At 40.3% G+C, this 14,823-nt stretch overlaps 1 protein-coding gene across 1 annotated transcript in view; it reads right to left on the bottom strand.

Moving 5' to 3' along the window:
- Positions 1 to 2,599: 2,599 nt before the first annotated feature.
- Positions 2,600 to 14,823, bottom strand: part of brf1b (BRF1 RNA polymerase III transcription initiation factor subunit b) — a 133,418-nt gene continuing 121,194 nt past the window's right edge. The window contains exons 18-20 of the mRNA XM_063002214.1: positions 10,716 to 10,767; positions 3,852 to 4,026; positions 2,600 to 2,739 (exon numbers count right to left, since the gene is read on the bottom strand). Of these exons, the coding sequence (XP_062858284.1) occupies positions 2,702 to 2,739; positions 3,852 to 4,026; positions 10,716 to 10,767 (265 nt within the window). The 3' untranslated portion in view covers positions 2,600 to 2,701. The remainder of the gene's footprint in view (positions 2,740 to 3,851; positions 4,027 to 10,715; positions 10,768 to 14,823) is intronic.

Below are 14,823 nucleotides of genomic sequence, written 5' to 3'. Positions count from 1 at the left end.
CTGGCTTTTTGTAAAATAAAGTACAGGAAAATATTGAAGAACGTCAATTATTTTTTCATAGAAAGTTCTTTTGTTCATAATAATATAAAAAAAACTAAATTCATTCCTTCCACTGCACTTCTTCTCTGGCTTAAAACAAAGTACAGTACAACATTAAAACTGAAGAACAAATGTTTAAAAACTTTTTTTAATTTACTGATGAAAATATCCACTTATCTCTGTATGTATTTTCCCTGCTGTATGTAGTGTCGCTTAGTCACGTGACGGAAGGAGGAGCAAAGTGTTAGATGTGAAGGAGCACACACACACACACACACGTCTACTTTTGGAAACAATGGGAGGAATGTACTGAATGTAGCGGAGAAAAAAGTGAAACTAAAGTATCGATCCCATCACGCTAGTATCGATACGATTCCGATACCAACGTTGGTATCGATACTATCGATATTTGGATCGATCCGCCCACCACTAGTTCGCACATTGGGGTGCTGGAGCCTATCCCAGACACACACACACTCATTCACATATAGGGCAATTCAGTGTCTCCAATTAACCTGACTGCATGTTTTTGGACTGTGGGAGGAAACCGGAGCTCCCAGAGGAAACCCACGCAGACACAGGGACGACATGCAAACTCAGCACAAAAAGGACCCGGACCGCCTTCTTGCTGTGAGGCGACAAGAAAATCTTTCTTACCACAGTTACCAAAGTGCTCACTTCTAGGGTTAAGAGTGCCATTTGGGACATGATAAAATGTGCATTTAGCCAGTACCTGTATATTTGTACAGGTAAGCTGGGTCTGCATGGAACTACCAAAAATGATGTAAAAGTGATTATCACTGTATCATTACACCCCTATTAAAACCTGTTAGCACCTGTTATATTACATTATTCAAAAAACAAACAGTGCATTATTCAAAAACATGAGGATACAATTCAGTGGTACTAGGGCCAATGACAAGATTTAAAAAAAATTTCATACTGGCTAGAAATGAGATTCTTCCAGAGAGCTCTAGAACGTACAGAGGAACAGATGCTCTGTATTCCTCCACCACTTGTGCTGCTGTTTTGACAGTAGAAGTCACTGCTGCAGCAGCAAGGAGGTGCTTCCCCTATCTGGCCTTCCCTGCATAGGGAAGCTGGTAGCACTGCTTGATTTAGTAGTTATATTCACCTTCATGCATTATTCGATTGAGACATTACCTGAACTAACTGGACATTGTCCAAATTTTCCATTTAGATGAAGAAAGGGTTGTATAGTTCGATAAATGGCCTGCTGGATAAGCATGAGGCTAATCGTGACAAGTTTTTAAAAATGTCAGTCTTGATTTGAGTTTTAAATTGGTTCATTAAAATTGCTTACATTTGCTTCACAGTTTTTTAACTTTGCCTAGTTAAAACTGAAAGTGTACAAGTCACGGTTGTCTTTTAAGTTAAATGGTTTTCACATTTTTCTGGGACTCGATGATCAAAACATACAGCTTATTGTCCTAAAAGAAAAAACAACCTTTCAAGAGTTTGAGTTGTTCATCACTGTATAAATGATGGCATCTATGTGCCCATCTGAATAGGGCTAGATTGACTACTCTCCATATAAAGGACATGGAATGGTTTTATTTTACACTGACCAGTGATGGGTTTCTTTCTTTCAGAGAGCTCTAGATCCTACAGAAGAACATACTACACTCTGTATTCCTCCACCACTTGTGCCGCTGTTTTGGCCAGACAGTTGAGGTCACTGCTGCAGCAGCAGGGGGTGCTTCCCGTATCTGGCTTTTCCTGCATTAGGAAAGCTGGTGGCACTGCTGAGACTCGAACTTGGGCCTTCGCAATGGAGGGCTGACTTATTCTACTTATTATAGCAAGTCTTGTGGGGTCAACTAAGTATCATACATTGATCATGTATGCCTGGCCTTGTTTTAATACCATGATATGGTAAACTGAATAGCAGTTATACTGTATAATTATGTCAGCCGTCACTATATGGCAGTTATATGTCACCATATGTCAGTTACATATTAAGTCACTGTACCACAGAGCTCACTTGTCATCTTCTTTAGAAAAAAAATAATTTAAGTTTTAGTCATTGATGTACAAATCTTAAAGCTAACCTGATTAGACTGGTGCATTTGGCATCTCTGTGCCCATCTAAATAGGGCTAGTTTGACAACACTCACAACAAAGAACTAAAACAGAAGCCAGATCTAAAAACAGATGTGGTCAGTGACCCTACAGTGACCTTATTTATATCACCCAGCGATGGGCTTCTTACAGAAAACACTAGAAGCTACAGATGAACACACTATGCTCTAGATTCTTCCACCACTTGTGCTGCCATCTTGATTTAGTAGTTAAATTCACCTTCATGCATGATTCAACTGAGACATTACCTGAAATAATTGAACATTGTCCAAATTTTCCATATAGATGAAGAAGGGGTTGTATAGTTCGATAAACTGCCTGCTGGATAGGCATGAGGCTAATCGTCCAGTACTTAAAGTTTACAGGTCAGCTCTTCCGTCGTGTGTTTATGACATGTTGCATACAGCTGCAGCAGGTGCTGAATTGGTTTAATGGTGCATGAATTTTCATTACTTCATGATAACGATAATAGCACACATCTACATTTGGTTCTTCCTCCTGTCTCTGCATGAGGAGAGAAACAGCCTTCTCGAGGGATGATGAAAGCAAATCCTGCATGCTAAAAAACCTCTTCCTCTTCTGCTTCACACCCATATTCTGAAAAAGAAGTTCACAATAGTGGAAAGATTTCAGGAGACTGGAATAAAAATAGAAATGTAAGGTGTGGGTGAGGTAGCCTGCAAATAATGTAAAACCCCAAATCAGAAAAAGTAGGGACAGTATGGAAAATGCTGTGTTTCTTACATTTACTTTGGCTTTGATTGCATTGCTGACAGACATTGTTTTGTCTGGTAATCTTTATTTCATTTGTTAATGTACATACAGACCTGAAACACATTAAAAAAGGTGGGACTCCAAAGCATTTACCACTTTGTAATGTTACCATTCCTTCTCACAACACTTCCTATCACAATCCTTAAGTCTTCAAATGCATTTGTTGCTCCTCCAATACTCAGCCTTTTGTGGATACGGAACTTTTTTATGCTAAACCAACCACATTTTAAAACCCCTGACTAATTATTCAACAATGCTGTATTAACAAACTGTAGTTGAACATAGTCATTCAAACTCTTATTTTTATTAGCTTACTTTCATAAGCTTGTTTTTATTAGCTTCAGCTTATTTTATTGCTGCGCCACCTGTGCAGTCTCAGTGGGTCGCTTAATATGATGTGTACTTAATATGGCCGATCACTTATTAAGCAAACATATTAGAATAATAATTGCCGTTGTTTTGATAGTTTAAAATGCTAAAAGAAAAGCATTTAGGGAAAATATCCTCAAATATATAGTACTGGGATCACATTTATGCATTTTATTCATGTGGATTTAACACTGCCTAACCATGACTAGTATGGTATAATATTTTAGATGTCACACATCATCAGACTGTGAAAATCATACAACCAATAGTTCAGATAAGATCATCCAAGGTAAATTTATGTTTTAGTTCATAAATAATAGGAATACACCTGTGTGTGTGTGTGTGTGTGTGTAAAAACTCCACCCTACTTGTGCTTCTGTGAAATTGTTTCAGCACAGTTCTAGTCTAGTCTATGCTTTGAATATTTACGTGTACATATAATTAATGCACAAGTGTTTAATTTACCCTATTTCATCTATTTAAACAACTGAACACTGAGTTAATATAAACTATTACTTGTACATTATTTAACCTGGACTTTGTTCTGTGCTGATACTTATACTGACCGTTCTCTCCCATAAGCTTCATGGCACTGACACAAGGCTCCTCCACCTCCTCCTCCTCCTCTTCCTCAGCTGGCTCCTCATACGCCACAGGACCGCTCTCTACAACAGGAGGCGGTGTAGGGGGAGGAGGGATCACCGGGATCACTGGAGGTGGCATCACTGGACTGGGTATAACCTGAAAATGAAAAATTGATTCTAGTTTTATGCTGAATGATTGAGCTCAAAGATTATTTGTGTTGCTGACACTGCTCTTATCCTGAGTGCTTAGCAAACATTCGATGAAATCAATATGCTAATGATGGGAAGCAAATAGTATAAACAAGTCAGCATTTCTGCATAGAAATGATGTATGGCTTTCTCCTTGTGTGAGAGTTCAGTTGGACTCATAGTTTGGCACAGCATGGTAAGCCACAATCCATCATTGCTTGCAAAAACTGAACCTTTAATAGAATCTCCTTCCCAACCATGATACCCTCATCTGTTATCAATTCACCTGCGTATTGTGGTATGCTTCAATATTCTATAAACTTTTTACCAAGCATATTTGAGTTTGTTTTAGGCATCAACTATACTTACAAAGTAAATCAAATTGGTCAGCAGTCATTTCTTTGTACTTTTATCAGTTAGATGAAGGTTCAAGAGAATCCCCAAATAACAGACTCATGTTTTATTGAATTCCACAAAATACAGGGTTGGTATAGTAGTAAGAAAAAAACTTAAAAACAGAGAAAGAAATCACAGGACCAGAGAGATAAAACACAGCCTGGAGACGTGAGAGCCCTAATTAATTATCATGTTGTAGGAAAGTGAAGCTGAGTATAGAAGTAAGAGCTAATTAGAGCTGGCGTATATGGCATGAGCTTGCTCTCTAGGCGGTCTCTTTCTGTGGGACTGGCAGTCACAGCAATGGTTTCTGTAGATTGTAAAAGAGTGAAGTTCAAATAGGTTTAGGAGCAGTTCCTCTACTGGCCTGTAACAAAGCTGACAGTTCTGATCGAGGACCTAATTATGACTAGGACTAACATGAAAGTACATGCATAATGGATTAGTCAGAATTAGTTGAATCATTTAGAAAATGTAGAAATGTAGAAATAGTAATCAAACTAAATCTGATCTGAACCTGAACAGTTTAGTACCATTTACATCTTAGAAAAAGTAGAAACAAGACACAACTAACAAACTATACATAGGTATTCCAACATTGACTCTCAGTAGTAGTGGCCTAGCTTATACAGTGTATCACAAAAGTGAGTACACCCCTCACATTTCTGCAAATATTTTATTATATCTTTTCATGGGACAACACTATAGACATGAAACTTGGATATAATTTAGAGTAGTCAGTGTACAGCTTGTATAGCAGTGTAGATTTACTGTCTTCTGAAAATAACTCAACACACAGCCATTAATGTCTAAATAGCTGGCAACATAAGTGAGTACACCCCACAGTGAACATGTCCAAATTGTGCCCAAATGTGTCGTTGTCCCTCCCTGGTGTCATTTGTCAAGGTCCCAGGTGTAAATGGGGAGCAAGGCTGTTAAATTTGGTGTTTTGGGTACAATTCTCTCATACTGGCCACTGGATATTCAACATGGCACCTCATGGCAAAGAACTCTCTGAGGATGTGAGAAATAGAATTGTTGCTCTCCACAAAGATGGCCTGGGCTATAAGAAGATTGCTAACACCCTGAAACTGAGCTACAGCATGGTGGCCAAGGTCATACAGCGGTTTTCCAGGACAGGTTCCACTCGGAACAGGCTTCGCCAGGGTCGACCAAAGAAGTTGAGTCCACGTGTTCGGCGTCAAATCCAGAGGTTGGCTTTAAAAAATAGACACATGAGTGCTGCCAGCATTGCTGCAGAGGTTGAAGGCGTGGGAGGTCAGCCTGTCAGTGCTCAGACCATACGCCGCACACTGCATCAACTCGGTCTGCATGGTCGTCATCCCAGAAGGAAACTGACGCACAAGAAAGCCCGCAAACAGTTTGCTGAAAACAAGCAGTCCAAGAACATGGATTACTGGAATGCCCTGTGGTCTGACGAGACCAAGATAAACTTGTTTGGCTCAGATGGTGTCCAGCATGTGTGGCGGCGCCCTGGTGAGAAGTACCAAGACAACTGTATCTTGCCTACAGTCAAGCATGGTGGTGGTAGCATCATGGTCTTGGGCTGCATGAGTGTTGCTGGCACTGGGGAGCTGCAGTTCATTGAGGGAAACATGAATTCCAACATGTACTGTGACATTCTGAAACAGAGCATGATCCCCTCCCTTCGAAAACTGGGCCTCATGGCAGTTTTCCAACAGGATAACGACCCCAAACACAACCTCCAAGATGACAACTGTCTTGCTGAGGAAGCTGAAGGTAAAGGTGATGGACTAAACCCAATTGAGCACCTGTGGCGCATCCTCAAGTGGAAGGTGGAGGAGTTCAAGGTGTCTAACATCCACCAGCTCCGTGATGTCATCATGGAGGAGTGGAAGAGGATTCCAGTAGCAACCTGTGCAGCTCTGGTGAATTCCATGCCCAGGAGGGTTAAGGCAGTGCTGGATAATAATGGTGGTCACACAAAATATTGACACTTTGGGCACAATTTGGACATGTTCACTGTGGGGTGTACTCACTTATGTTGCCAGCTATTTAGACATTAATGGCTGTGTGTTGAGTTATTTTCAGAAGACAGTAAATCTACACTGCTATACAAGTTGTACACTGACTACTCTAAGTTATATCCAAGTTTCATGTCTATAGTGTTGTCCCATGAAAAGATATAATAAAATATTTGCAGAAATGTGAGGGGTGTACTCACTTTTGTGATACACTGTATGTATGTATGTATGTATGTTTGTTTGTATGTATGTACAAAATCCAACGACATACACATATGTAATGCAATTTAAGCTGGAAGAAATTGCATTCCAAAACCAAACTATTTTAGGTTAAGATTAAGGTAGACATTTAAAGCAGAATGAGGTATTTCTACATTCATTTCCATCCCCCTTCAAAAACAGCCAATCAAGTCTGCATGTAGACACCAAACCAGCTGATAGCTCTGCTGGGGGCAGGCTAAAAGAAAGGCCCTAAAATCCTTATATTATGCTGCAGAGAGGGCCATCTCTGGATAAAAGTAACAGGTCCGTGGTCAAATACAGATGGAACACAAACTCCGCACAGAAAGGACCTGGACCGCCCGTCTGGAGATCGAACCCAGGATCTTCTTGCTGTGAGGCGACAGTGCTACCCACCGAGCCACCCAGAAACAAATCTCTCCAATCTAATTTGGTCATATTTAATGCAGGCACTGTAAAAGGGGATTTTACTTATAAAGTAGATTAGCTTAGCTCTCTGAAAAAAAGCTAAATAGTGTTATACACATCGTGTACCGCAGTACAGAATTTTCTTCGACCGATACAAGATGTAATGACATAAATAAATCAACATGACAGCTTTAAGAAATTCTTTTTTTAGATACAATAGCTTTGATTGTTTTTTTATAATGAGACTCTGAAGCTTAACCGTTAAAGTCCCCTTTTTCCCCCAGACCTCCTTTCCGTGGGATAGAGAAAGCACTTCTTTGTTGGTTGTGACAGAAACACACGCAGTTACGCAACACCAATTCATTTTGTCGTCTATCCTCCACCAATCAGAGCAGCCACTCCGCAGCAACAGGACGGGACCAGGAGGTTGCCTAGCGACGGCCCAGCTGACCCCCGCCAATATATCGAGTGTGTGCTTTTTTCCATCTCTGCCTTCACAGAGCCTCCTTCCTCTCCCCTCTCTCTGCCCCCCCCCCCCCCCCCCCCCCCCCCCCTCGTTCCCTCTCCACCCTCTAATTCTTTCTCAGCGCAGAGTATGATTTAAATCCAGGGTAAGGGGCTCCAAACCAGACTTGTGTCAGGTGCACTAAAAGCCCCACAGCAGAAACACCAGTCCATCAAATTATCAAACCACGACAGCAGATATTGACTTAGATTAATTATGAACCCCATATAAACGTAAATAATGTGGCGCTGACATATGCAGGGTCACTGCAGATGTTTATGATATATTATCTGATTACTGAGAGAGAGGAAGCACACAGCTCAGATGGGGCTGTAGATATTATTGTAATTTACTGATAATCTGATCAAACTGAAAACATTCGCCTCTGAACAAAACAGCATCATTCCAAACGCACTTATAATGCACTATAAAGAAATATTGTATAGTTAAAGTCACCCTGACACATAAACACATCATATGACCAAAATATGGCTACGTTTTAGCCATGCCTGCCAACAGGAGAAGAAAAATCAATCATAGAAAATCAATATGCCTCAATCTTTGATGCAAAGGTATGGGGATGGTGGTTTCCTGTTCCAGCAATACTGTGCCCCTGTGTACAAAGCAAGGTCCACAAATACTTGGTTTGACGTGTTTAGTGTGGAGGAACCAATCGCAACCCCATTATATACTTGGGTTGAACTGGAACGTTAACTGCAACTCAGGCAGTCTCATCTAATATCAATGCTTGTTCTTACTGAATGTGCAAAATGTCTAAAAAACATAATTTTATTTATGCGTACCCAGAGAAGTGGAGGCTGTGTTGGTGCCGGAGAGTTGTCAACTTTATATTGATGCCCACTGTTCTGGCACAAGCTCATGGCCATGTGTTTACATAAACTGACACCTGATCATGAGCTTATTGGACATCCCATTTTAAAAACAAATTTTAAAATAGAGAAGTCTCTGTGTGATCCTTTCAGCTATAACAGCAGCCACTCATCTAAAAATGCTTCTCACAAGAAAGAAATATGTTTGTTTGAATTTGTGCCCATTCAGTCAAAAGAGATTTGTATAGCTGGGTACTGATGTTGGTCAAGAAAGCCTCAACTGGTGTTCCAGTTTATTCCAGGTCAGGGCTCTATGCAGGTCACAGGAGTCTCTTTAAACCAAGCTTTAAATCATGTCTTTATAGAGCTTGCTTTGCGTACAGGGGCACAGTCATGCTGGAACAGGAAAGGGCTGTTGCTGCAAAATTGAATGCATAAAATGTATTTTACCTAATTGATTTATTACACCTGCTAGCAATTGTGGCTGAAGCACATAAATTGAATAATTAGAAGGGGTGTCCCAATACTTTTGTCTATATAGTGTAGTATTGACTATATAGTATGTACGTATACATATACATTTTACCAATAAATTTTATCACACATAATGATGAAGTAACAATTAATATTAATAAATTAATTATAATAATTAATAAATATTAAAACACTGAAAACAAGTCTTCAGATTCTTTCTTTATTCAATAAATAAATATTTATAAAAGCCCTTTGGCATTAATTACATATACAAGCCTTCTCAGATACAGCTCTACAAGCTTTGAACACCTGGATTTGGGCAGTTTATCCCAATCTTCATGGTACATCATAAAATCTGATTGGACGGCGAATAATTCAGATCATATTCAGATCTCTTCACAGATGTTTGATGGGGTTTAAATGTAGTCTTTGGCTGGGCCACTCAAGTACATTCAGAGACCTGCTCTGAAGCGTCTCCAGGTATTGTTTTGGCTGTATGCTTTGGGTTATTGTTATGTTATACGTTGACCTGTCACCCTGGTCTGAGTCTGTGTGCACTCTGGAGAAAGTTTCTATATTTGGTTGCATTTATTTCAGTTATTCAAGTGTTTCAGTTCTTACCAGTCCCCCAATTCCTGCCACTGAGAATCACCCCCATAGCAATTTATTTACTGTAGGGTGACATTATCCAGAAGATGTGTATTGCCTGTTTTTTTGCTTGCTGTTCTTGCTCAATTTCTATCTTATTAAACCAGAGAACCTTCAAATTTAATTTAGCAAACTTCAAGTGAGCTGTCAAATGCATTTAATTAAACAGCTCCCATCTGTTCAAATTAAATTCCATTCTGCCACACTACCATAAAGACATAATTTATAGAGTATGGAATACCACAGAGATGGTCCATCCAACAGGTTTTCCCATCTCTGCACAGGACGTCTGAAGCTCTTTTAGAATAACCACTGGGTTCTTTCTTCCTCGTCTGACTGCGGTGCTTCTTGTCTGGATGCCCAAATTGGCCAGACAGCCATCTCTAGGAAAGTTCAAGGTTGTGCCAAGCTTATTCGGTTTCAAAATATTTGAGGACAATGTGGTCATGGAAACACTCAAAGTCATATTATTTTATAGTCATGCCCTCATCTATGCCTTGCCACGAATTGATTGCGAGGATTCATAGACAGTTCCTTAGAATTCATGGCTTGACAATGCAATGTACATTTTAAATTGAACCCTTATAGACCCAGGTATGTATGTGCCTTTTAGACTGTTAGATAGACTGCTGTACAGAGAATAGTCCACCAACCAAACATATATCCAGCCAACAGCGCCCCATGGGCAGCGTCCTGTAACCACCGATGAAGATCTCGAAGATGACCAACTCAAACAGCAGCAATAGATGAGCGATCGTCTCTGACTTTACATCTACAAGGTGGACCAACTAGGTAGGAGTGTCTAATAGAGTGGACAGTGAGTGGACATGGTATTTAAAAATTGATGGTAAGTGGAGCTGATAAAATGGACAGTGAGTGTAGAAACAAGGAGGTGGTTTTAATGTTATGGCTGATCGGTATATGTTCTAGACTAATTTCAAGAATAATTAAAGCAAATAAAATAAACATGGCAACAACTACGAATGCCACAGCAGAGGGCCTGAATACTTTATGTAAGTTACATTAAAATCATATTAAATAAATAAAACAAAAGTGGTTGAATGATTGTTTCTCTTGTCGTGTGGCCAAAGCAATTAATGACTTATTTCATTACAGACTTCTAGTGAATCTAAAAAATCACTTTTCTTACCTGTACAGCTGTCCTCTTCTTCTTAGGACCTGATGATATAAGAGGGCGGAGCCTAAAAAGTACAGAGACAAGAGTTGTTGTTCACATGTTCTCCCCCATAATAATATATTTTTTTAGATTTACATGAGAACGTATCGGTGTTTTGAACTGCATATCCAAAAAACAAGAACAAACTCTGACATGAAACAATTTCAAGTAAGCTTTAAACAAAGACAATATTGTTTTATCCAAATATAATATGACAAAATAAAATAACACTGTAAACAACCTTAAGTTGTTAGTAAGGTTAATGCCAGTTTTTATCAGATATGGTGTATATGTCAAACAACATACTAGCAACAAAGTTGAGACATTTGTAAACTGCACTAAAACAAGACTGTGGCTTGTTAGTTCTTATAAACCTTTATTTAAAGAATGTTTTAGCTCACCACCTTGATTAGATTTTGTAAATATATACAAATGTTTTAACGTGATGCCTTCAACACACCCAAAAAATTTGGGACAGGGCAAAATAAGAGTGAAAAGTTTGAAGAATGATCAAGTTACACTGTATTGAAACATTTCATAAAAGCAGGTGATATGGTAGCAGGTGAGTGTGTCATTCATTCATTGAATGTCTGTTGTACCTCTGCTTTGTCCGATTCAGTGTCGTAGTGGGTACAATTCACTGGACGAGAAGTAGGAAACACCCCGGACAAGTTGCTAGTCCATCACAGGACCAACACTGTGGGAGGAAACCAAAGCTCCCAAAGAAAACCCACACATACACAGAGAGAACATGCAAACCCCACACAGAAAGGACCCAGACCTCCATCTGATAATTTACCCCACGGCCCTTTTGCTGTGAGGCGTCAGTGCTATCCACCAAGCCACAGTGCCACCCAGGTGAGTGTATCATGATCGGGTATAAATGGAGGATCCATCAAATGCACTGTATAAATATAGCTACATGGGATTGGGAATACTTCTGAAAAGACAGAAGACCACTACATCAAAAAATGCAACCTGAATCTGTCAGTTCTCTTTCAGATGGACCAAAAGACTGTGGAAATGTGTGCTGTGGTCAGATGAGTCCAAGTTTCAGCATCATTTAGGCAATAAACAGATGTCAAGTTCTCTGAGCCAAAGACAAAAGGACCATCCAGACTGTTATCTGAAAAAGGTGCAAAAGGGGGTGATGATATGGGGGTGCATCAGTCCTCTCGGCATGGTTGACCTGCATATGTGTGAAGGTGATATTGACACTGAGGCGTATTTATTGGCCTTGTAGAGAGACACATGCTGCCATGAAGGCAATGTCATTTCCCAGTTAGTTCATGGTTGTTTTAGTGACAAAATTGCCAGGATTCAAGAATTGAACCCAGGGTCCTTTTGCTGTAAGGCATCAGTTCTACCCACCAAGCCACCGTGCTGCCCAGGTGAGTGTATCACGACTGAGTATAAACAGAGGATCCATCAAAGGCACTGTATAAGAAACTGCCATGCTACTGTGATAAATATAGCTACATGGGCTTAGGAATACTTCTGAAAACCATTGTCACATCAGACAGAGGGCCACTGCATCAAAAAAATGCAGCCTGAAACAAAGAGAAAGCCAAACACAGTCGCATGATCTGAGTGCTTTTTCAGATGGATAAAACACTGTGGAAATGTGTGCTGTGGTCAGATGAGTCCAAGTTTCAGCTTCATTTAGGCAATAAACAGATGTCAAGTTCTCTGAGCCAAAGACAAAAGGACCATTTAGGCTGTTATCTGAAAAAGGTGCAAAAGGGGGTGATAATATGGGGGTGCATCAGTGCTCACGGCATGGGTGACCTGCATATGTGTGAAGGTGATATTGACACTGAGGTGTATATATTGGCCTTTTAGAGAGACACATGATGCCATGAAGGCAATGTCATTTCCCAGTTAGTTCATGGTTGTTTTAGCGACAAAATTGCCAGGATTCATTCTGCACGTGCTACAACAGTGTGGCTTCACAGACACAGAGTGTGTGTACTTGACTGGCCTGCCTGCAGTCCTGATTTGTCTCTTATTGAAAATGTATGGTGTAGCATGAAGAGGAGAATCAGACAACAGTGAGTACAGACTGTTGAGCAGATAAAGTTTTCTATCAAGCAAGAATGGAGGAAATTTGCTTGCAAAACTGCAGCGATTAGTATAATCAGTATAATCAGTTCCCAAACCATTAACATTTATAATTAATAGGAAAAGTGATGGAACACAGAGGTAAACATGCCTCTGTCCCAACTTTTTTTGAGTGTGTAGCAGGCGTCAGATTCTAAATGTGTTTAGAATCTGCAGTTCTATTGGCTGCTCGGGTGTCTAGACAGACATGATAGGATTTGTCTGAGGAAGCGGAAGGCTGACCAGCCTAGCCATTGTCAATGCCAGTCCCAAGTGTGGATATAAAATAAGCAGGGTTGTGTGCCAGGAAGGGCATCCAATGTAAAAACTGTGCCAAAACAGGTATGTGGGCCAAAATAATATTTTCAGATGACCCCTAAATAAGGGGGCAGCCAAAAGAAAAAAAAGAAAAGCAAGCTGCATAAGCAATCAGCAGCTAATAGTGCTGCCAGCCCCAGCCTGGATTAGTGGTCATAAAAAAAAAAAGCCAACTACATTTTATTGGAGCAGCATTAGCCACACTGCTTTATTTACTCTGTCCCATAAAATAGTACAAATGGTTTGTATCAAATAATTTACAGTCCAGCACGCCTTTGCAGAAAGATACCACTAGCACTAAGCCTGTGAACCATCCACTGGACAGAGAAAAATACTCCAACATCATCCCACTTTGGACTGAAACCGTGAAATAACTAGAGCAGCGATGGATTCAATTTCACATCCCCAGCATTTCACTCCCATTAAAAACTGAGTTACGCATTCTGTCTCATCCCTGCCTCCTCCTGTACTGTAGATTACTTAAGCATAGCTAAAGCACTTTGTTAAGCCTGAGAGCCGCACCGCTGGGTCAGGAGAAGCCCTGTGGCATTGATGAAATGCTTAGCTTACATCTGCCAGCAATCGAATTTCAACATCAAACATCCTGATCCATTTGAGGCCGATATTAAAGAGACCGGTTTAAAATGTTAATTAGTCTAATGAGGGAAGGAGGTGAGAAATGATGGACGGATCTGGAGAAATGACCTTGATGTGCGCTTGTACTGGTCCTCTGTGTACACAGCACTGAGACTTCGGGACACTTTACGACTTATACTGTATTTAGCTCAGGCTGAATGAATGAAGGTGACCTTAGAACTAGTGTAGAAATGTAGAGCAAAACAGCCGTGAAGTCTTAAGAGGCCCAACTCAACAACATAAATTAAATAAATCAAATTTAAAATCATTCGAATGCAAGAGTATGGTAGGGCCTGTAACCACTGATTTTGTTGTTTAGTTGTCATATATCAGTGTAAAAATAAAATTTGCTGCATAGTACAAAACTATATACAGAGAGAGTCAAAATTATGTTAACATGAATGTCGGAAACCACTTATTCACAAAACATGCACTGATCAGCCATAACATTAAAACCACCTCCTTGTTTCTACACTCAGTGTCAATTTTATCAGCTCCACTTACCATATAGAAGCACTTGTAGTTCTACAATTACTGACTGTAGTCCATCTGTTTCTCTGCATGCTTTGTTAGCCTGCTTTCACCCTGTACTTCAATGGTCAGGACCCCCACAGGACCACCACAGAGTAGGTATTATTTAGGTGGTGGATGATCTCAGCACTGCAGTGACACTGACATGGTGGTGGTGTGTTAGTGTGTGTTGTGCTGGTATGAGTGGATCAGACACAGCAGCGCTGCTGGAATTTTTAAATACCGTGTCCACTCACTGTCCACTCTATTAGACACTCCTACCTAATTGGTCCACCTTGTAGACGTAAAGTCAGAGACGATCGCTCATCTATTGCTGCTGTTTGAGTTGGTCATCTTCTAGACCTTCATCAGTGGTCATAGGATGCTGCCCACGGGGTGCTGTTGGCTGGATGTTTTTGGTTGGTGGACTATTCTCAGTCCAGCAGTGACAGTGAGGTGTTTAAAAACTCCATCAGCATTTCTGTGTCTTATCCACTCATACCAACACACACTAACA

The sequence above is a fragment of the Trichomycterus rosablanca genome, chromosome 9 (genome assembly GCF_030014385.1).
Source record: "Trichomycterus rosablanca isolate fTriRos1 chromosome 9, fTriRos1.hap1, whole genome shotgun sequence".
In the NCBI taxonomy this organism is placed as follows: domain Eukaryota; kingdom Metazoa; phylum Chordata; class Actinopteri; order Siluriformes; family Trichomycteridae; genus Trichomycterus; species Trichomycterus rosablanca.
The sequence above is the reverse complement of the archived record's forward strand: the minus strand, read 5'-3'. Positions and strand labels throughout refer to the sequence as shown.